The sequence below is a fragment of the Aethalodelphis obliquidens genome, unplaced genomic scaffold (genome assembly GCF_003676395.1).
Source record: "Aethalodelphis obliquidens isolate GAN/ISIS:26980383/991018 unplaced genomic scaffold, ASM367639v1 scaffold38, whole genome shotgun sequence".
In the NCBI taxonomy this organism is placed as follows: domain Eukaryota; kingdom Metazoa; phylum Chordata; class Mammalia; order Artiodactyla; family Delphinidae; genus Aethalodelphis; species Aethalodelphis obliquidens.
The window spans coordinates 7,507,074-7,529,010 of NW_020837982.1; the positions used below are offsets into that span (position 1 = coordinate 7,507,074).

At 46.2% G+C, this 21,937-nt stretch overlaps 1 protein-coding gene across 5 annotated transcripts in view; it reads left to right on the top strand.

Moving 5' to 3' along the window:
* The window catches only part of RAP1GAP2 (RAP1 GTPase activating protein 2), a 219,224-nt gene that overhangs the window by 147,768 nt on the left and 49,519 nt on the right, over nucleotides 1-21,937 (top strand). For 4 of the 5 annotated variants that reach the window (XM_027130672.1, XM_027130673.1, XM_027130670.1 and 1 more), the window contains 5 exons: nucleotides 9,640-9,675; nucleotides 14,324-14,368; nucleotides 15,072-15,104; nucleotides 15,527-15,739; nucleotides 16,946-17,049. In XM_027130672.1, the coding sequence (XP_026986473.1) occupies nucleotides 9,640-9,675; nucleotides 14,324-14,368; nucleotides 15,072-15,104; nucleotides 15,527-15,739; nucleotides 16,946-17,049 (431 nt within the window). The remainder of the gene's footprint in view (nucleotides 1-9,639; nucleotides 9,676-14,323; nucleotides 14,369-15,071; nucleotides 15,105-15,526; nucleotides 15,740-16,945; nucleotides 17,050-21,937) is intronic. The other variant, XM_027130674.1, reaches the window with a different exon arrangement.

The following is a 21,937-nucleotide window of genomic DNA, read 5'->3' on the forward strand; positions in this document are numbered from 1 at the left end:
AGAAATCCAGCTGGGATTTTGATAGGGATTGGATTGAATCTGTAGATCACTTTGGGTGATTACTGCCATCTTAGCAGTATTGAGTCTTCCAACCCATGAACAAGGAATGTCATACAATTTATTTAAGTCTTCTTTAATTTCTTTCATCAAAGTTTTTTAGTTTTCAGTGTGTGATTCTCTTACCTCCGTGTTTAAATTGTTCTAGGTATTTTATTCTTTTTGATGTTCTTGCAAATGGAATTGTTTTCTTAATTTTATTTTCAGATTGTTCATAGCTGGTGTATAGAAATACAAATGACTTTTTTTTTTTTTTTAACATCTTTATTGGAGTATAATTGCTTTACAATGGTATGTTAGTTTCAGCTTCACAACAAAATGAATCAGTTATATTACAAATGACTTTTGTATGTTGATCTTGTACTCTGCAATCTCGCTGACTTCCTTTATTAGCTCTAGTAGTGGTTTTGTGTGTTCTTCAGGTTTCTATATTGGATTATGTCATCTGCAAATAGAGATAGTTTTATTTTTCCTTTTCAATATGAATGCCTTTCATTTCTTTCTCTAATTGCTCTGGCTAGAACTTTCAGTACACTGAATAGTAGTGGTGAAAGTGGGCATCCTTGTTTTGTTCCTGGTCTTAGGGGAAAAGCTTTCAGTATCATTGAGCATGATGTTAGCTGGGGATTAAAAAAAAAAAGCCCTTTATCATGTTGAGGAAGTTCCTTTCTATTCCTAGTGTTCCGGGTGTTTTTATCAAGAAAGGGTGTTAGATTGTGTCAAGTGTTCTTTCTGCATCAACCGAGATGATTATGTGGTTTTTCCCTTCATTCTATGAATGTGATATATTACATTGATTGATTTTCTTATGTTGAATCAAGCTTGCACTCCTGGGATAAATCCCACCTGGTCACAATGTATAATGTGCTGTTGGATTTAGTTTGCTAGTATCTTGTTGAGAACTTTTACATCTATATCCATCAAGGATATTGGTCTGTAGTTTTGTTTCCTTGTAGTTTCTTAGTATGGTTTTGGTAATGCTGGCCTCACAGAATGAATTAAGGAGTGTTCCTTCCTCTTCAGTGTTTTGGAAGAGTTTATGTAGGATTAGTGCTAATTCTTCTTTAAATGTTTGGTGAAATTTACCATGAAAGCCATCTGATCCTGGACTTTTCTTTGCTGGGAGGTTTTGGATTACCGATTCAATCTCTTATTATCTCTTCATCCTTTTATGTTACTTGCCTGGTACTTGTAGTCATTTGCATTTTCAAATCCTCTCTTACAGATTTAAATATAAATCTGCGTCATTTTTAAGATGTCCTATAAAAACCAGCCATCCTCCCACCCTTCCTCCCTGCCCAATCTCTGCTCTGGCCAGGTTGGTCCCTTTCACACACCCCCTGCATTAAACATTATAATTCCATAGGTCAGTGGTTCTCACAGTGTAGTCCCTGGATCAGGTGTATCCATATCACCTGGGAATGTGTTAGAAATGCAGATTCCCTAGGGCTGGGGCCAGGAACCTGTGTTTTAACACGCTCTCCCGGTAATTCCGTTGTATCACCATTGCCATAGGTAATAGAGAGCCTTGTATGCGCCTGGCCCAAGCTGACGTAGTCGAAGCTGTGCCTCTGCAGGCCTCAAGCAGCTGAGGAGCTGTGTTCAGTGTGAGCTGGTATGAAGGCAGACCAAAGAAGGGAAAGAGAAGCATGAAGGTTGCACAGGGGAGAGCGGGGAAGGAGGCTTGGTTGGAACAGGACCTGGATGCAACTTACTGGGGACACCTGTTGGCTGTCCAGGGTGAGGGGTACAGTCTGTGGCCAGAGAAGAGACAGCCCTTACTAGCACATGCATTGGCCTGTCCTGCCCCTGACTGTAGCCATCCTGAGGAGATAGCCTCGGCCACCCACAGGCCTAGGAGTCATTCTCCTCTGCCCACTTCATTCTCATTCATTCAGGAAATGTTTCTGGAGCATCTCCTCTGTGCCAGGCAGCTGTACATCCAGGGATATAGCAGTGAACAAAATAATCAGAGCCCTCCCCTCAAGGACCTTCTATTCTAGTGAACCGCCCTTTGCCTTCTTCTGCAGGTTCCAGCAACCAGAGTGGCGGCCAGCTGGCCCTCATCCTGATGTCCTCTGGATGGGGGCCTCTGAGCCAGCAGCAGAGCCAGGGCAGCGCAGCATGTACTGTGCTTGGGTGGCCTTGGGACACATCCGGTCTGGCTCCTGATGGGGTGTGTGCTCTGGGTTCCCAGCTCTCCCAGCTTTCCAAAAATCTCTACAAAACTCTCCAGAAATCCTTTTCTTCTGTGGTGTCTTCCTTCTCTGTGTAATGAGGAAACCTGCTCAGACCCGTTTTCTTCCTCTCCTCAGCACCACCCAGCCCACATCTCCATCCCATTCTCCTGGGACTGTGGGGGGGGGAAGACACCTTGTCCTCCATCCTCGTCTTGTTTTACCATTTCTGGTTGCTGTTGACATGCCTTGGCCTCCTCACGCATGCCCTGGCTTGAGGTGGGATAAGGAGACGCTTGCTGCTGTGCACGGAGCGAGTTCTGCGTTGGGTGCTGTGTCCGGCTCTGCAGACTGGCTCACGTTATCCCACCACAGCCCTGTGAGTCGGTGCTGTTTTGAGCCTTGTTCCAAGGTGCAGGCGCTCAGATGGCCTCGTCCTGTGTGTGAGCAGTGGGCGTGTGGTACCTTCTGGGCAGACTGCTCACACACAAATACAGCCTGCCTGCAGGAGGGAAGCAGAGGAGGCCAGAGCTAGGGCAGGACCCCCCGCAGGGATCTGGTGGGCAGCAGATGGATGGCAGTGGGCGCGACTTCAACTAGGGTCAGAAAGAGAGGGGGGTGTGCTGGTGGGGGCCCTTCCTGCGATGCAGCAAGAAGGAGAGGACAGGTGGCCACCCATCTGCCAGGAAAGGTCACGTCCACGTGCAGAGCTGCTGTGGACCAGAGAGAGGCAGGCCAGGCCTCTCCTGCCCGCGGGAAGGGCACAGGGTGCTGAGATGGGGTGGTGGCCCTGCTGTACTCGCACATGCTCTGTCCCTTCCATTGCTTCTACTTCTTCACCACCTGGGCAGGGGGCTGGCACCAGAGTGAACAAGTAGGGGCATTGGGAAGATTCCTCAAGACTGGCCTTGCAGTTCCTGTTCCCTTCTGTTCCTGCCATGTGGGACCTCCTCTGGCCTTCTCCCCGCAAGGACGCATTTTGTCCTTCAGAAGGGAGACTGGTCGGTTTCTATACTGAGAGGTGGGAGGACACGGCTTGAAGCCGGACCGAACCTTGGGGCCCAGCCTGTGGTTTCCCCGGCTGGGTGCTGGCTCTCGGTGATGATTTCACATCCTACTTGACTGACTGTTAAAGCAGAGCCCAAGGGGAAATGCTGGCCGCTGCTCTGATTTGGGTGTTGACGGTTGTTGCTAATAATAAATTAGACAGCTGGGCCGCTATTGATGAGAAGGCCGAATTACGTTCTGTGAAAATCCAGCGCCTGGCTTCCCAATGGAGGGGGATCCCCTTCCGAAGAATGCTTTAGGCTTTCTGTCCTAAAGGGCCTGTGGGACAATGCCAGTGAGTCAGTGAGCATTTACTGAGTGCCTGCTGTGCGCCCTTGGCCGCGTGAAGCAACCTCACGGGGTGTGGACAAGGGTGGGACTCAGTGGCTGGAGCTGCTGTTCCAGGCTGGCCTGAGTCACCCTGCTTCTGGGTGGAAAAGGAGACTTGCTCTTTGCCAAGGTTGGAACTGTCCCATTGGAAAGTTCAACAAGTCACCATGAAGTGGGGCTAGGCCAGCTGGGGCCGAGTTGCCACTGGCTGATTTCTGCTCCTGGACACTGTCCACGCAGCAACTGTCCACCCAGTGTGTTACTCAGGGCTGAGGCTGAATCACAGCCCTTTCATCTCACCACCTGTGCCAGCCCTGAGGCCACAGAGCATCTTCATTCGGGAAATAGACCCTTTTTTAACAGTAATCGAAACACGCTGCCTCTGGGAAGACCAATGAGGTCAAGAAAAGCTAAATCAGGAAAAGCTAACTGTCCTGAAGGTACTAGACCATCTCCCAACAGGACAAAGCTTGTTTCCAGAGCGAACTTTCTAATAGTTCCTTATAGTAGTTGCTGTTTACTGAGCGCTGGCCGTGGACCAGGCCCTGGTACTTCCTGTCCACGTTCTTATTTCAGCCTCACATGAGCCCTGAAAGGCAGGGGCTGATCCCGCTTTCAGGTGAGGGAAGTAAGAGAGATTGAATCACGTGCCTTGTACCACGCAGCCGGCCAGTAGCAGGTCGGTCACTTCCCGTACCTGGCTTTGACCACCGGATTCTACTCCCTCCTGTTGAGTTGGCCTTCTGTATCCACGGGTTCTGCATCCACAGATTCAACTAAAGATTTCGATTTTGATCCCCAGTTGGTGGAACCTGCGGATAAAGGGGGCAACGGTGCTATGCCATTTGAAATAAGGGACTTGAGTATCCTCGGATTTTGGTATTTACAGGGGTCCTGGAACCAATCCCCCACAGATACTGTGGACGACTTTATCTTTCTACTGTACCCAAACCTCAGTAGCTCTCCAGCGCCTTCCAGATTAAGCCTGAATTCTTGGCGTTCGGAATCTCTCAGGCCTAGACCCCAGCCCTCCTTTCCAGTCTGAACTTAAGGATGTTGACCCAGAGGCCTCAGGCAGCCAGGTTCATCCACTCGCCATTCACTGAGCACACACTGTGCTTCTCCACCTTTGCCCTCACAGTTACCACCGCCTGTAATGCCCTCTCCACCCTCTCTATCAAGTGATTTCTGTTTATCTTTTAAGGTCTGGTTGGAATCCAGCCTCTTACAAGAAGACTTCCTTGATGTGGTAGTTTTAAAATATGTCCACAAGCTCTTTGATACTTTTCTCCTTCAGAACCTAATTCCCCTCCCCTTGAGTGAGGGCTGGTCGTGGACACTAGCTTCTAAAGAACAGGATAAAAGGGAAGGGATGGCATAAAGGTAGTATAGCTTCCTTCATGCTTTCTCTCTTGGATCACTTGCTCCGGGGGAGTCAGCCGCCACGTTTTGAGGATACTCAAGCAGCCGATGGAGAGGTCTGTGTGATGGGGAACTGGGCCCTCCTGCTGACAGCTCTGTGAGTGCGCCATCTTGGAAGCAGATCCTCCAATCCCAATCTAGCCTTCAGGTGATGCAGCCTGTGCTGACATTCTGAATGCAACCGCCTGAGCCAGAACTGACCAACGAAGCCACTTTTGAATTCCTGACCCATGGACGTTGTTGCGAGTCAACAAGTTTTGGGGTAATTTGTTCTACAGCAGTATAGAACTACTATCCTTACCTCCCAGCAAGAAGTGCTTCATGTCTCCTCTGAACCACTGGTCATCTGTAACATAACCCTGTGTAACCTTGTCTCATAATTAAGGTCAAGTACCCTAGAAATGGAGCCCTTGCCTAGTACTTCCAGTGACCAGTCCATGCCTTGCCAGCAGTTAATCATTTGGGGTTAATAGATTAACCAACACAAGGAACATTGTGTAGGAACACACCTAAGGTATTTTGGTTGCCAGTTTACATGGATCCCAGGGGGTAAGCTGGATATGGGGGTGACTCTTAGTCTATAACACCCAGGGCCATGGTTAGACCTGGAAATGGCCTGAATTCAGGGGCTTTCTGTGGGCACAAAAGGCTGTATAACTTGGGTCCTTGGGCACAGCGTCTTAGGAGGGTACAGGAAAGGCATGTAGCAGGAGTTGGGAGAAGCAAGGAAAGGCATGCCAGAGCCTCTGCTTATGTGTTGAAGTCTTTGCAGTTGATTAATTGCAAAAATAATTTACAATTGTTATAGAAAATTTAAAAAATACTGAAAAGCAAAAAAATTATCCTTAACTTATAACTCATTTTGACATATATCCTTCAAGATATTTTTCTCTGGAGGAGTGATATGTGTATTCAAGATGAAGACATATGTGTTGAGAAAAAAGGGGTCACATTGTTCTAAACCCTACTTTTCTCACTTAACAGTACAACGTGAATCTTCCTAGTAGCATAATCAACACAGATCTCCTCTTAGAGTATTTTATTGTACGGGCATACTTCCTTGTATGATTTATTCTTTCCCTCATTGATGGGTACTTCGGCTCTTTCCACTTTTTTTAACCCATAAACAGTGTTTCGACAGATATCCTTGTATACATATCTTTGTGTAGTTGTCCAAATATTGCTTTCGGGTAAATTCCTTTAAGTGGGTTTATGGGCCAAAATACATGAACATTTTTCAGGTTCTGGACACATAGTACCAAATTGCCCTTCAGAAAGTACCAGGTGCGCACTTACCTACAGTCCTTGCCAACACTGGATTTTCTTTTTAATTGTGGCCAATCTGATAGGTGAAAGATGTTATCTTACTATTATCTTAATTTCTTTCATAACTTGGGAGGTTGGGCATGTTCCAATTGTTTATTGGTCATTTTATATTTCTCCTTTAGCAAGTTGTTTGTTCCTGTCCTTTGCACATTTTTCTGTTTTCCTTTCCAAAACTTATTTCTTTGAAATTGAATTATGCCAGTAATGTAGGTCTACCTGCTTGTGAAGCAGGCCATGTATAAAGCAAACCCCCCTTCACTATTCTCTCCGCCTTCTCGATATAATCACTTTTTGATAGTGTGAGGTATCTTCTGTATTATTTTCTATGCATTTATATACATACATATAGGTCTTTTTAGGTTTTGTTTTTATTAAAAGGGGATCGTATTCTATGTGATGTTCTGATTTGCACCCTCCCCCCCTTAATATATCTTGGAGAGCACCTTATATAAGCAATATAGATCTACTGCTTTCTTTTTGAATAACCGAGTAGTTTTTCTTTTTGAACAGCTTTATTGAGATAGAATTCAGTACCATAAAGGCACCCATTTAAAGTTCACAGCTTAATGGTTTTTAGTATATTTACAGAATTCTGTAACCGTTACCCACAGTCAATTTTAGAACATTTTCATCAGCTCAGAAAGAAACCATATATCCTTTAGTTATCACCTTCCAAATCCCCCATTTCCCTCAGCCCTAAGCAACCACAAATCTTACTTTTTGTCTCTTTAGATTTGCCTATTTTGGATATCTTATATTAATGGAATTATTATATTATTAATTATAATTATAATATTAATTATATTATATAATATTATATAATATATAATTATATATAGATGTGAAATTATATATATAATTATGTGAAATTATATATATATAATTATATATATAATTATAATATTATTATATAATATTATATAATATATAATTATTATTATTATATATTAATATCTTATCTTAATGGAATCACGTGGCTTTTTGTGTCTGGCTTCTTTTACTTAGCATAATGTTTTCAACGTTTATACATGTTGTAGCATGAGCCAGTACTTCATTCTTTTTTTGTTGTTAATGGCTGAATACTATTCCATTGAATGGATATGCTATAATTTGTTTATTCAAAAGTTGATGGACTTTTTGGGTTGTTTCCGCTTTTGGGGTATTATGAATATTGCTGTTGTGAACATGAGCGTACAAGTTTTTGAGACATATGTTTTAAATATATGTTTTCATTTCTCTTGGGGGTATATACCTAGGGGTGGAATTGCTGGGTCAAATGGTAGTTCTTTTTATGTTGTTGGATTCAGTTTGCTGGAATTTTGTTGAGAATTTTTGCATCGATTTTCATAAGCTATATTGGTCTGTAGTTTTCTTTTCTTGTGATGTTAATTTTGGTGTCAGTGTAGTACTAACCTTATGGGGTAAGTTGAGAAGCGTTCTCTCTTCTATCTTTGGAAGAGTTTGTGAGGAATTAGTATTACTTCTTCTTTAAGGGGTAGAATTCACAACTGAAGCCATTTGGACATGGGCTTCTCTTTGTGGGTAGTTTTTTTGATTACTAATTCAATCTCTTTATTTAATATAGGTCTTTTTAGATTTTCTGTTTCTTCCCAAGTCAGTTTTGGTAGTTTGTGGATTGCTAGGAATTGTTCATTTCATCTCAGTTATTGGCACACAGTCTTTCGTAGTATTTGTATTTTATTCTATGTAGCTTATTCTAGCCGATTTCCTACATTTAAATTGTTTCCATTTTTTGCTGTTACAAAAAATGCTGCAATGGCCATTATATTGTATCTGTCTTTGTGTTCACGTGTAAGTGTGTTTATAGTACACATTCTTCGAAGAGGAATTGTTGGGTCAGAGGTCTGTGTATTTAAAATGTTGATTGTTTCTACCTCCTTGTCCTCTTTTTGCTCATCTTTCTAGCCTTACTGATCTGAATAAGTTCTTTATGTCTATGAGTCTTGGTATCCTGGAGATTGGAGTCGGTAAGAATACACAGAACGAGTGGGAAGGATAGGTTTGAGAGCTGGGTGTTTGACGGCTGCTTCTGGTCAAGGGTGCTTGGTGTGGGTGACCCAAGCTTGTCCTCAACCCTGTACATTCACAAGTGGGGTTTCCAGACCCTGGAACCTGAACTGCTGGGGGGGGGTCAGAGACTCTTTGCCTCTGATGGGCCACCTTTAGGCTGGGAGAGGTCACTTGGAGTCTGCAGCAGGGCCAGGTCTCTGCAGGTGACTCCACAAGGGTCCTTTCCATGGTGGTTCTCTTCTGAGAATGCTGAGGGTGACGGGGCTGCAGGCAGTTCTGGCCCATTGGTGCCTGCAGAGGAAAGCAGGGTGGATGCCCTGCCTCTGCATGAAGAAGTGACAAGGACATGCTTCCTTTTCACTGCTTTCTTTTGTTTCCTATTCATCCGGGGACTGTCTCTTCTGGGCGCTCATTAACTCGTGGCTTGCCAGTGCCCTGATGTGGGCAGTGATCTTATGACAAAAAAGTGTAGCTGTTTTTCCAGAACGGGAAGTGGGGACACTTCTGGGGCAACCTCTGTGTGTGTTTATTAGGGTAGAGCTTTCAGTCCCTCACCCTTTCATTCTACTTTTTCTCCTTTTGGTCTTACCTGGAGTTTACAAGGGTGGCACCAAAGTAGGTTAAAAGTTTGGACTTATGTAGTTTACGATTTTAAAAATAACCCGTCCAGGCCACTGGAGGCTGCAGTTCAATGGTTTTTAGGTTTTGCTCACCAGTTCTTGGGTCCCAAAAGGTGCCTTGGGGACAGGGGACAGGGGCAGGCAGAGGTGGCACATCAGGGGCTCTGCCTTGGCCAGAGGTTGGAGTTCTAAGTGAGACTTCTGTGAGAAGACAGAAGAGCTGTGTGTTGCCACAAAAGTTGGACAACGACTTGTGTGGGACATCTTGGCCTCACTGTTGGGCTGAAAACATCCCAAACACGAATCCTGCTGGAGGCTGAATCCCAGGGCTTTTGGAGACCTTAGCTTTTCCCAGGGACCCCTCCCTCTTGACAGAGACTGAGTAACTGTTCTCCCCAGGGCCATTTGCCAGGCCGGGCATGCTTTTCTCCCCCTCTTGTTGTATGGGGTATTCTGGCCCTCCAGCCCTGCAAAGGCAAGATCAAATGATCTTCTCTCTTGATCCAAATGAATTTTGTCCCTGGGGAAGCCCTGGGTTGAGCTTCCAGACAGTCAGCGCAGAGGCTTTCTCAGCAGACCTCCTGGCTGATGCCCCATCTTTCTCTCCCCGCCCTCTTTGTGTCTTTCAGTCAGCGGAGTTCTTTGAGATGCTGGAGAAAATGCAGGTGAGCATCCTCATTGTCGGGGAGCCAGGCACCGGGTGGGGATGCTGCAGTGACCTCAGCAGACACGACACCAGCAGAACCCACAGGCAAAACTCGGGTGCTCGGAGGGAGGGCAGAGAAGAGAGAACTCACAGTCCTGATGGCCTGGACCACCTGAGGCCATTTCCAGGTCGAACGGCACAGAGGATCCTGGGACGGCTCCCGCCTGAAGGATGGAGAGAAGACAAACAGAACCTGCCAGCAGGGCAGACGGATGTGGGGAGGGTTTGAGGGGGTCCGTTGTTCCTGCAATGGGTTGGAAAGAAAGCCCCTTCTTAGGGGACTCATCTCACGTCTGCGAGGCAGAGCAGTGGAGTGGGAGACAGACCTGAGTTCAAATCCTGCATCTAATACTCGCTAGCACTAGTTCCTTCCCTTTTCTAAGCTTCTCGCTCCTGTTTTCTGTCTACTCACAGCACTGTTCTCACCTCACTCTGACACCAGACGTGTGGCAGTTTTCTCACGCTAAACAGTTCTGTGAAACCAGCTGGGTGCCCTACAGTTTCACTCAGTTCTGAGACTGTCTACCTGGAGATAGGGTCAGATCCCACAGGTGAAGGGCTCAGTCTCACAAGACCACCCTCCTCCCCTGACTTCAACACCAATCCCAAGTCCAGGTTGACACCTGTGCTTCTGACTCACTGGCTACAAATCGGAGGTTCCCACGACCCCCTCCTCGGGTTCGATTAATTTGCTAGAGTGGCTCACAGAACTCAGGAAAAGAGTTTACTACTAGATTATCAGTTTATTATAAAAAGCTATAACTCAGGAACAGCCAGATGGAAGAATGGCCTAGGGCAAGGTATGTGGGAAGGGGTGCAAGCTTCTCTGCCTTCTTTGGGCACAGCATGTGTTCACCAACCAGGAAGTTCCCAAAACCCTGTCCTTTGGGGGTTTTGTGGAGGCTTCTTTACATGGGCATGATTGATTAAATCATTGGCTATTGGTGATTGATTGACTCTCCAGCCCCTCTCTCCTCTCTGGAGGTTGGGGGTGGGGCTGAAAGTTCCAACCCTCTAATTGGGGTTGGTTCCCCTGGCAACAAGCCTCCATCCTTAGGGGCTTCCCAAAAGTTACCTCATTAACATAAACTTATAACAAGACACTCCCTTCACCTTTATGGCTCTGGAGCTGTTTTAGGAACCAAGGACAAAAGTCCAAATGCTATAACAAAAGATGCCCCCATTGCTCTTATCACCTAGGAAATTCCAAGCGTTTTAGGAGCTCTGTGCCTCAAATTGCATGAAGACCAAATATATATTTCTTATTATAAATCACAATATCACAGCTTCTATAAATAAGAACGCCCTTACATGCAAAATACCCACTTAACGTGGTTGTTGGGATGAAATGAGAAATATGTAAATACTTTGTAGGCATTGCACAAAAATCAGTGTTCAGTGTTGGGGGTCCTTTATAATCACCCCTCACCAAGGGGTCAGAGCTCACAAATGAGAACCACCGCCCTAGGGAATATGGGGGGAGGTCCAGAAGGCTTCATAAATGTAGATGGGAAGAAGATGCTGATAATAGCCCACGTATTTCAAGCACTTCTTGGGCTCAGAGATTGACAGGCGTTATCTCATGTCTTCCTGACAAAGCCCACAGGAAGTAGGCATATTATTATTATCCCCATTTCACAGGTGAGAAAACTGAGGCACAGAGATATTAAATAAAACATTTGAGGGCTCGGGGCTAGTACATAGCTTCAAGGCTTAGCCACTATATTCTGGTGCTCTTTACCCTAAGTAGCTGCTGCAGGCTCCAGGAAGGAGGATCCGGTAGTGATGGAAACTCTAGGAGGAGAGGCAGAGAGCGTGCCCACAACAGGCCTGAGATGCAGGTGGAGATGCTGAGAAGGCAGCTGCTACGAGCAAGCGTGGTCCTCCTGGGAAAGCCAGGTCTCCCTAAGGGGGGAGGGGGAGGGACTGTTTGAGGGAAAACTATTATTAGTGGTTGTGTCATTATCACGAGCAAGTTATTAAAATCCTGCTCTGTGCCCAGCAGTGTGTGGACTACAAACTGATTTATGTGTGTTTAGGGAACGTACAGTCAAGTTGAGGAAACAGGGAGGGCACCGGCCTTGACAGTGAGTGATGGGAGGCAGTGTGTAATAGGTGCTCAGTAAAGCTGGGACCTTCACCTCGAGCCACGGAATCCCCGCACTCTGGCAAGCTGGTGGGGAGTTTGCGGCTCACCCTGCCTTCTCTCTGGTTGCTCCCACGATCCACTCACCCCTCACCGCTAGCCGGGGCCCCCGGCCTCCCCAACAAAGGGCTTCTCTGAGCACAGACTCCAGCCCCACTTAACCGGCCTCACGGTCCTCGTGTTTCGAGGCTGCTGGGTTGTCCTCTCAACTAGATTGGGAGCCTGGCAAGGACAGGGGTCTTTTTTTTTTTTTTAGCCGCGCTATGCAGCTTGTGGGATCTTAGTTCCCCGACCAGGGATTGAACCCGCGCCCTCTGCAGTGAAAGCGTGGAGTCTTAACCACTGGACCGCCAGGGAAGTGCCAGGGGTCTGCTTGCTTCCTGTGTGTCTCCACGGCAGGCGGCTGACACCCTTGGGCGGTGGGTCAATTTCATCTCAGTTGAGATTGCTGGTGGCTGAAACCGGACTTCCCAGTGCTTGGGCCTCTACCACGTGCCCACTGGGTCCCAGCCTCCTAGGGGCCACAGTTTCCAACTCCTCTGCCTGTATGAAGTTACAGGGAAGCGGCTTCTATGAAGTGTGGCTGGAGTCTGTCCTTGAGTGTGGGCACGCTCTCTCATGCTGCGGGCGTGAAGACTGAGCCTCAGAGCAGTGAAGCATGCAGGGCACTCTGAGAGTTGTGAAGAGCTGAAACTAAGATCCAGGACTCCTGACCTCCCGGCCCGAGAGTCTAGGGATTTGAAGAAGGGCACAATCCCTGTGAAGCAACAGGGGCCGAGTGCACAAGCTTTGGATCCCTTTGGTCCGAGGTTCACGTTCTAGCTGAGTGTCCTTGGTCAAGTCACTGTACCTCTCTGAGCCTCAGTGTCTTCATGGCTGGGGATGGGGGAGGGGGGCATAATCATAATACCTGTTGCAAAGGATGACACCCAGAGACGGCCCAGTGCTGCGTGGTGGCTCTGTCGTGGGGGAAGGCACAGGAGGAGGTTTGCTGTCCTGCCCAGGGGCTGTTCCCAGGCGGGGATGACTAGTGCAGGACAAACAAAACAGACTCCTGACATCACCCCCATCCCCATCCGCCCAGTTTGCCTCCCTGGACAGGGTCTGCTGGCCACTCAGGTGTTTTTTATCCCTGTGTGTGGAAAGGAGCACCTGTCCAGCGGGAGGGGCCCCCCAAGACCTCTTGAGCAACGCCGCAGGTGACAGCCCAGCCGAGTCTGGAGAAGCCCAAGTCTAAATCCACCCAGTTAGCAGGAGTCTTGGGCTCTGAGAGCTGTGGGATAGGACCACGCACTTGTAGACACACTTGTAGACACACAGTCCAGCTTCAAATCCAGGTGCTGTCACGCGCAAGCTGTGTGACGTTAGGCCAGCAACCTACTCGTGGGCCTCAGTTTCCTCGTTGGTAAATAGGTGCTGCGGGCTTCGAAGGAGACAACAGAGGGAGCGCCATGGAAGGCCGAGATCCTGATGTGTATTATGATCAGGGAGCGGCCGCTTCTGGACACTCTTCTCTCTAGAGGGGACCTGCTTCTCCTAGTGTGTCCCCGTGTGTCCCAGCGTCTCACACCCTCATTGGATTTATTCAAACAATCTTGGGAACACCATGTGCCCCCCTCCCTCAAAACCTAGTTAATTCACAACATGACTATAGGACCGGGCCCTGCTCCCCGGAAGAGCATTTTCCAGATAACTGCAGATGATCCCCTTTAATCCAGGCCCAGTCATGGTGCCTGTCCCTTGCAGTGACGCATCTATGAGGCGGGAGGATGGGTGTTAGAATCCTCATTTTGCAGATGAAGCCACGGAGGCTGCAAGAGGCTCAACTTTGTCAAGGGTCGTGGATAGTACGACAGCGGCAGAACGAGGACCAGGTGGCCTGCCTGTCACCCTTGGACCTTCCCACCAGGGAGGGGTGGAGCTGGTGTGGCATGAGGTCCAACATGTGGGCATCGATGACACCCGAAGATGCAGGTTCCCATCCTCACCCCTCACCTGCTGGCTTTGAGAGAGCCTGGTGGAGATATTTAAGCACCAAGATGAAAATGCCGCCTACCTGTAGTTTTACTATATAGCGATCAGTCTTCCAAGGGCTTAACACACTCTCAACATTTAATCTTCACCACAAGAGTAGGCGACGTTTTCGTTCCCATTTTACAGATGGGAACACCGAGCTACAGAGAGGTTTTGTGACTTGCCCACGGTCATCAGGTCATCAGCGGCAGTGTTGGGATTTGAATCCTGGTGATCTGGCTCGAGTCCACGCTCTTAACCCCCTACGCTGCTGCCTTGCTGGAGGCTGCTGTGAGGCCTGAGTGTGTAAGGGGCCAGCACGTGCCAGCTGCTGCTGCTCTTGTGACTAACCCCCAGCTAAGGCAGCTGCTCCTGATAGACTCCTCTGTTTGGCCTGTCTTCTGTGACCTTTGCTTTTCCATGGATCCTCTTCTCCTTGTTTCTGCAGGGGATCAAGCTTGAAGAGCAGAAGCCGGGACCCCAGAAGAACAAGGTGGGCTGGGCGGGTGACAGGCAGGGGACAGAGCTGGCATGCTGGGGTCTGCTCTCTTACACTGTCTAACTCTTATTTTCACCAAGAGCCACTTCAGTGGCCACACAGTGTTGACCGGTACACAGTGGGCAGCAAGGGGGGCCCTGGCTTGACGCCTTTGGGGCAGCTTCAGGGTGTGCTGGGGCGGAGGCCTTGGTGAGACAAGGCTTGTGGCTCAGCTTGGCTTCTCTGCACCTGCTCCTGCAAACGGACCACGTGCAGCACGTAGGGGTGTCAGGCTCTATGCTCCAGACTCCGGAGGCGTCAGCTCTCAGCTTCAGCTTCCATTGCCAAGGCCCAGGCAAGCAGCTCATCACTTAGAGGTTAACCCCCTTTCCTGGAGGGGGCTAGGTGGGACCAGAGGTCATCTTCCTGTTACAGCATCCTAGGGTGAGAAGCTGGGTCACAGGAGTGTGGGACTCCGCGCTCTGCGTACTGCATCTTCAGCTGGCAGGGTTTGCACTCAGGTTCTGTCAGTTTGGGGAAGAACTCAAGCCACATCCCAGAGCTGCCTCTAGGCTGTCCTGTCCGGTGTTCTTCCCACTGATGCTCCCCAGCCTATTCCTCACCCCCTCTGGAGTAAGGAGTGGAGAGGGGAATGGAAACAGTGATCAAACTTTTTGGGCATTGCCGGGACTAATGGTGACATTGGTTTGTCTTGCAGGACGACTACATTCCGTACCCCAGCATCGACGAGGTAGGAACCCCCCTGGCCGCACGGCAGCTCTGGGTCCTGTCTTTGCCGGCGGGGCGGGGGTGGCGGGGGAGCTGACGGTGATGATGTTGATGGTCCCTGCCCCACCCCACGTGGGAGAGAACCCTGGCCCTGGTACTTGAGGGCTTGAGGCCTTTTGCCACCTTTCCCTTTGTGACCTCAGCTTTTCCATGTTTAAATTGGGGGTACCCATCCGAGCTTTGCACCTCTGAAACTACAGGGTTGGTGAAGCTGGAGACGTTGTAGGGCTTAGGGGAGGGGTTCATGTTGCTGCGTTTGGCCTCAAAGACAGGATGCCCTCCTTGGAGCCGTCCAGAAGTTGGAGGGCACCCCTACCGGCACCTCTCCCCACCTCCTGCAGACCCAGGGCAGGCTGCAGTGCAAGACCCTCCCTCTGCCTCTAGGTGGTGGAGAAGGGAGGCCCATACCCCCTGATCGTCCTGCCCCAGTTTGGGGGCTATTGGATTGAGGACCCTGAGAACGTGAGCACGCCGACCTCCCTGGGCAGCAGCATCTGTGAGGAGGAGGAAGAGGACAACCTCAGCCCCAGCACGTTTGGCTACAAGCTCGAGTGCAAGGGTGAAGCCAGGGCCTACCGCAGGCACTTCCTGGGGAAGGTGAGGCCCAGGGGGCCCGGGGGCAAAAATAGCTGCTGGAGGGGGAGGGCCCCAGGAGCCCAGCATTCCTCTCCAGTTGCCCCTTTATCTCTGTCTCTCCTCTTCGAAGTCGCCCTCCCTGTCCTTGCTGCCTGCCTGTGTCCTCATTGGAGAGGTCTGACTGGCTGTGCTCCTGGGCAGGGATGGGGCAGACAGAGGGTGTGCAGAAGTTAGGAAGGCTCTTGGTGTGATGAGTCTGGGTGGGGATCACCCCCAACAAATATCTTAGGAGGTGATGGAACGGGTAGTGTTTGGGGGTGGAGGAGGGTGGAAGGGACAAATACATTCTTACACCTTGGAAGTCTGTTTCTGTCAAAATGGTACAAGTCTCTCGTGTCCTCATTCAAGCAGGTCCCCCTGAGTACTTGTACTGGATGATGTGCTGTGAGCCTCTGATGGCTTAAAAGTGACAAAGTTACATTTCTTTAAATATGTTCTGCCCATTAGACTTGGCAGGTTCTGGAAGTCCTGAAGGTAGATTCCGGAAATCTCCGGCCTAAGGCAGCTTTGCAGTCTTAGGAGCTGCGTCAGAACCCCCTGGGGAACGTGTTAAAGTGCAGATTCGAGGGCCGCATCCTGATATGGCCTGTCTGGTATGGGCTCCCTGGGCCAGGAGGAGACCCACTGTCCAGAGGACCTCCTGGCTCCCCTTGGGTGGCGGTGCCAGTGAACCTCCTGGCTTTATTCCCAGAAATAGTCTGAATTGGCAAGCGTTGCCCCTGGAAGCAAGGAAGTGGACTCGATATCTTGTGGTGAAGAACTTGGGCTTTGGTCAAGACAGGTGTGGGTCTGAACCCTGGATCTTTCACTATTAGTTGTGTGACCCTGGACAGTTAACAACTCTGAACTTGGTTTACCCATCTGTGAAATGGGGATGATGATGTTTCCTCCTGCATAAAGTTGTAGTCAGTTAAAGGAGATAAGGGCTCTTAGGCCCTCAGCCCAGTGCCTGGCACATCCTGGGACTGAGTTGGGCCTTTCACTGTGACCCTTCTCCTTCTTCCCCTCCTCCCCCCTCCCCCCATCATCACCAGTAGCAGCCACAGCAGTAGCATCCTTCTCTTCCTCATTGCTATGGGGCTTCTGACTCCTGGTGAAGGAGGTGATTTGGGGGAACATGTCCGGAAGGTCCCCTCCTCCCCGCTAACACCTGATTTCTGTCTCTAGGATCATCTAAACTTCTACTGTACCGGCAGCAGTCTGGGGAACTTGCTCTTGTCCATCAAGTGTGAGGAGACGGATGGTATTGAGTACCTTCGGATCATTCTCAGGTGGGGCTTCTGCACTGTTAGAGGCCACGCCTCTGGTGGCCAGGACCCAGAAATACCAGTCTGACCAGTCTGCTCTGGGTGTGCTGGGGAAACAGACCTGGCTGGAACCTTGGGGCTATGTCCGAGTTGCCGGGCAGGGAGACCAGGTGTTTATGCCTGGGGCTGATCGGGGGAGTCAGAGTGGTGTCTGGTTCAAGGTCACCCCAACCTGCCTCTCTAGTGGGGACTGGGACTCTGAGGAAGATGGCTTATCCTGCTGAGATGCAACTCCAATCTGTCCCGGGAGAGGGTTTGCCAGAATACTACCTACGGTGTGCAGCCAGGGAAAATAGATCCCAAAACATCTGTGTGCGCCCGAGACGGAGTCGTGGTCACAACGGGAGCGCAATCGGTCACAACCGATTCACAGCTAAGCTGGGGACCTCTCTCTGGAATATGACCTCCTCAAGGGCAGGAACTGGAACTGGTTTCTGTTTGGTGTGACTAACGTGTTTTGTAGAACCTCCTTTGCAATAACGACAGAGGGATGGACTGTGTTCTCTGTAGGCTTATGGTCTAGTGGAGAGGAACACGGAGGATATGTGGCGCAGGTATTATTTTAGTGATTTACACAGGGCGCTGTGGGAGCACAGAGTCTGTCTTATTTATCTCTGTCCCTGGTGGGCTGGTGGAGAAGCCAGGAAGACCAGTGCTGATGTTTAGCCATGAGCCTGTCACGCTCCCAGTCCATATTTGTGAATCGAATTGGAAGTCCTTGAAGGTATTTGGAAAAGAGCAATAACGTTTTTTTTTTCTGCCCAGATTTTGAGATAAATTTGGGATGGACAGGGACACATAGCCTTGCTATAGGAGAGGTGAGGCGGGGCGGCTGGTACAAGGAAGTTGTCAGCACTCATCCAATTTTGGTTTGCTCTTTATTAAGAAAGGAAGCAATTTTCTTTGCTGAGGTTCACCTGGCTAGAAATGATGTTTGCCAGGCAAGGAAGAGTCCATTAAATCGCTAGAGCCAGTTTTCTGAGGGAGTAATACCTGGATCCCCATCTCCTAATAGGATTTCGAGCTAGGTGAACCTCTGTAAAGAAAATTACTTCCTTTCTTAATAAAAATCAGACCCAGGTTGGGTAGAATTTCTGAGTAAGAAGATAACTGAACACAAGGATCTAACCCTCTTTTTCTAGTATATAGCCTATCTGAAATGCTTCACCTGAACTAAAAATAAGAGAAAGATGCCCAGCACGCAACGTACTTTGATGATTTTTTTTTTTTGTCATCTGTGGGGTAGTTAGGACTGTAATGTAGGTGATATTGAGAGTTGCACCCCATTGCTTCTTCCTTAGAAAGCAATGCAGTGTGGGAATATATGAAATTGGAGATTTGGGGACAATTCTGTGCTGTTTAGAAGTAAGGGTGAGCCCTGGAACAGTCAGGGGTCTTTCTACGTGGAAACACTTTTGTTGTTTGGGGTCAATAGCATTTGAAATCAGTGCCCTGGGGAGCCCAAGCTCAAATGTGGCTCTCCCAAACAGAAATCCAGTGAGTGGGGTGGCAGAGAGAAGCCATTCACCAGCTAGGAAGTTGGATAGTCACATCGTGTACTCAGAGTAATGGCCAAATTGAAAACCAGACATAAAAAAATTGGTCCCACAGCCTAGTAACTTTACCAGGCACAAAGAAGAAATTATGCAGAGATGAAATTCCTCTGCTGGCAGTGACTCCTGTCCCAGCTTCTTCCTCATTCCCTGTAGGCTTCTGGATTATTTAATTGATGTCTTATAACAACCAGCTCTCTAGCCTAAAATCTGAGGAGAGTATTCTAACAGCATCTGTGTGTGCCATGAGAGTTGCCAAGGAGAATCTACTAACAGGTTGGAGATAAATAACAAGCCTGAGTAGATGTCTCCATTTTCAAGTTTGGATATAAAAAGAAGAAGGAGAGGGGAAAAAAAAACCCCTCATAGTTTGGAGAAAGAAAAGATTCTGCATCTAAAAAAGTATAACCTAGCATTTAGAAGGTAGGGAAATAACCAAGCTTTGAAAAGGATTTGTTATAGAAAGCCAAGTAAAATTTAGATATCTGTTAACTTTGTGTTTTCAGCAGACTTCTAGAAAAAAATAAACTGTTTTAAAGACAAAAGATTAAATAAGGCAATAGAATGATATGAAGAACGTGCTGGTTAAATTAAGGAAATAATATAAAAAAACTAAAAATGGCCAAGAAGAATTCTAAATGATATTACAAACAGTAAAGAGCAGAATCTACTTTGTGGAAAACCCAGTTAGTAATATTGAGAATAAGCTTAAGAAGCTCTCACATAATTCAAAGGTAAACACAACAACTATAAAATGATAAGCAAAATTATAATGAATGTGGAGGATAGTGAACAGGAATTAAACATGTGGATAATGGATGTTCTTAAGCTGATTGAAGACTTAAATCTGAAGATCAAAATGACTCACCAGGGCTTCCCTGATGGCACAGTGGTTGAGAGTCCGCCTGCTGATGCAGGGGACACGGGTTCGTGCCCCAGTCCGGGAAGATCCCACATGCCGCGGAGCGGCTGGGCCCGTGAGCCATGGCCGCTGAGCCTGCGCGTCCGGAGCCTGTGCTCTGCAACGGGAGAGACACAGCAGTGAGAGGCCCACGTACCGCAAAAAAAAAAAAAAAGACTCACCAAATATCAGGCAAAATCAATGACAAAGAAAACGTACCCATTATAGAAAAAGAGAGAAAATAGAGGAATCATAAATAAATAAATATGATAACGGAAATAAGTCTGAGTACATAGATGATGTATAATAAATATAAATTAGTTAAATTCCACTATTACACAGAAAAGATTCTCAGTTTGGGTCATCTCTCCAAAGGGAAAAAAAAATCAATCAATTAATTTTATTAAAGAAAGTAACTGTATATTTAAAAAGAAAAGTGTTGAGAAAAAGTTATAACAATCCAATCCGAAAAGAAAGCAGAGTGGGCAATATTAATATGGAAAAACAGAATTTAAGGCAAAACAATCAGTGTGACAAAGAGGGCCATTGTCTATTTGTGAAAGATAAAATCCACAGCAAAGATATCTTATGAACATTTTTGTTGTTAATAGTATATATTTTAACAATATATGTGTGTGTATATATATATATATATATATACACACACACACACACATACACACACATATATATAGTGATTAAAATATGGAGAAATTGGCAGAATACAATTGTAGTGGTAGATTTTAACATACTTCTTACCACTTGACATCAACTAGGGTAGGGAATGAGAGGGTATGGATAATCTCATTAATATTATTTATGTCAATTGTATATATGTATCTTTATATGTATCTGTACCTATACTTGGCTATCAAACTTTGATCCTCTCATGGAGAGCTCTGCTTCTTTTCAAGTGTCTATGGAATATTTACACAAATTGATCATAAGGTAGATAGGGTTTTAAAACAAAACCTAGACTTCTAGGCTCCAACCATTTAAAAAAAATAACAAATTGTTATACATATATAACAATTATATATATAATTGTTATATATGTATAACATATATACATATATATATATAACAATTATATATAACATATGTATAATATACACATATATATGTGTTATATATACATATATAACATACATACATATATATATTTGAATATAAATATGTAAGGTAAAGACATGAATAACTATATCTTCCCATTTCCTCATTTCCCTAGCATTCTGTAGAACCTAGTGTTCTGTAACTTGCATCTGTTAACAATATATCTAGAGTTCTTTCCATATTAGTACATAAAGAGTTTCTTAATTCCTTTTACTGCTGCATAGTATTCTATCACCTGAACGTGAAATAATTTATTTAATAGATCCCCTATTAATGGCCATTGTCAGTCTTTCAGTATCACAAATAATGCTGCAATGAATAACCTTGTACAAATGTTAATTTGTATGGACTAAAATAATTTCTTAGAAGTAAAATAGCTGGGTCAAAACATAAATGCACGTGTATTTTAATAGATTTGCCAGATTGCCTTCGGTAGGAGCTGTATAAATTTGAACTTGGATTTTTGCCAATCTGATAGTTGAAAATGGTATTTTAGTATGGTTTAAATTCATAATAATTTAATTGAATTATGTTGGGCATCTCTTCATATATTTAAGGATCACATGTATTTATTTTCTGTGAACTGTCTGTTCATAAGCTTTGCTCCTTTTTTTATAAAAAAAGGATTGTTAGCCCAAATTTCTATTTTTAAAAATCTTACAGATCATTCTTGATAGCAGTAGATTTAGGAACTAGAGTTTTGAGCCACAGAGTAAATCTAAATAAATTTTAAAAATCAGACACTTTGCTGGATATATTTGCTTACAATTTGACAGTAAAACTACAAATTAATAACAGTAATGTTTAAAAAACTCACTTAACCACTTAGAAGTAGGTTATCTCAACACTTTCCTAAATAACTGTTGGGCCAAAGAGGAAATCAAAGCTGAAGTTATAGAATATTTATAAAATAATGACATTTAAAATATTATATCTAAAAGCTTATGGGTTGTGTCAAAAGCTATACTTAGAAGAAAATTAATTGCCTTAAAAAGTTCCTTATTCAAAAAGAAAGAATCATATTTGTAAGTTGTTAGTAACCTGTCTGTGCCTCAGTTTATCTGTGAAACGGGGATGGTAGTATCCACCTTAAAATTATTGAATGCATATTTTGTGTCAGAACCTGATACATTGTAGCTACTCAAGAATGGTAGCTGCTATTATTGTCAATATTATTACCTAAAGTAAGAGGAAGGAATTAACAAAGATTAAAGTTGAAAGAAATAAATTAGAAATAAAAAACCTCATGAGATTTGATAAGTAAATCTAAACTACAGATTTATTT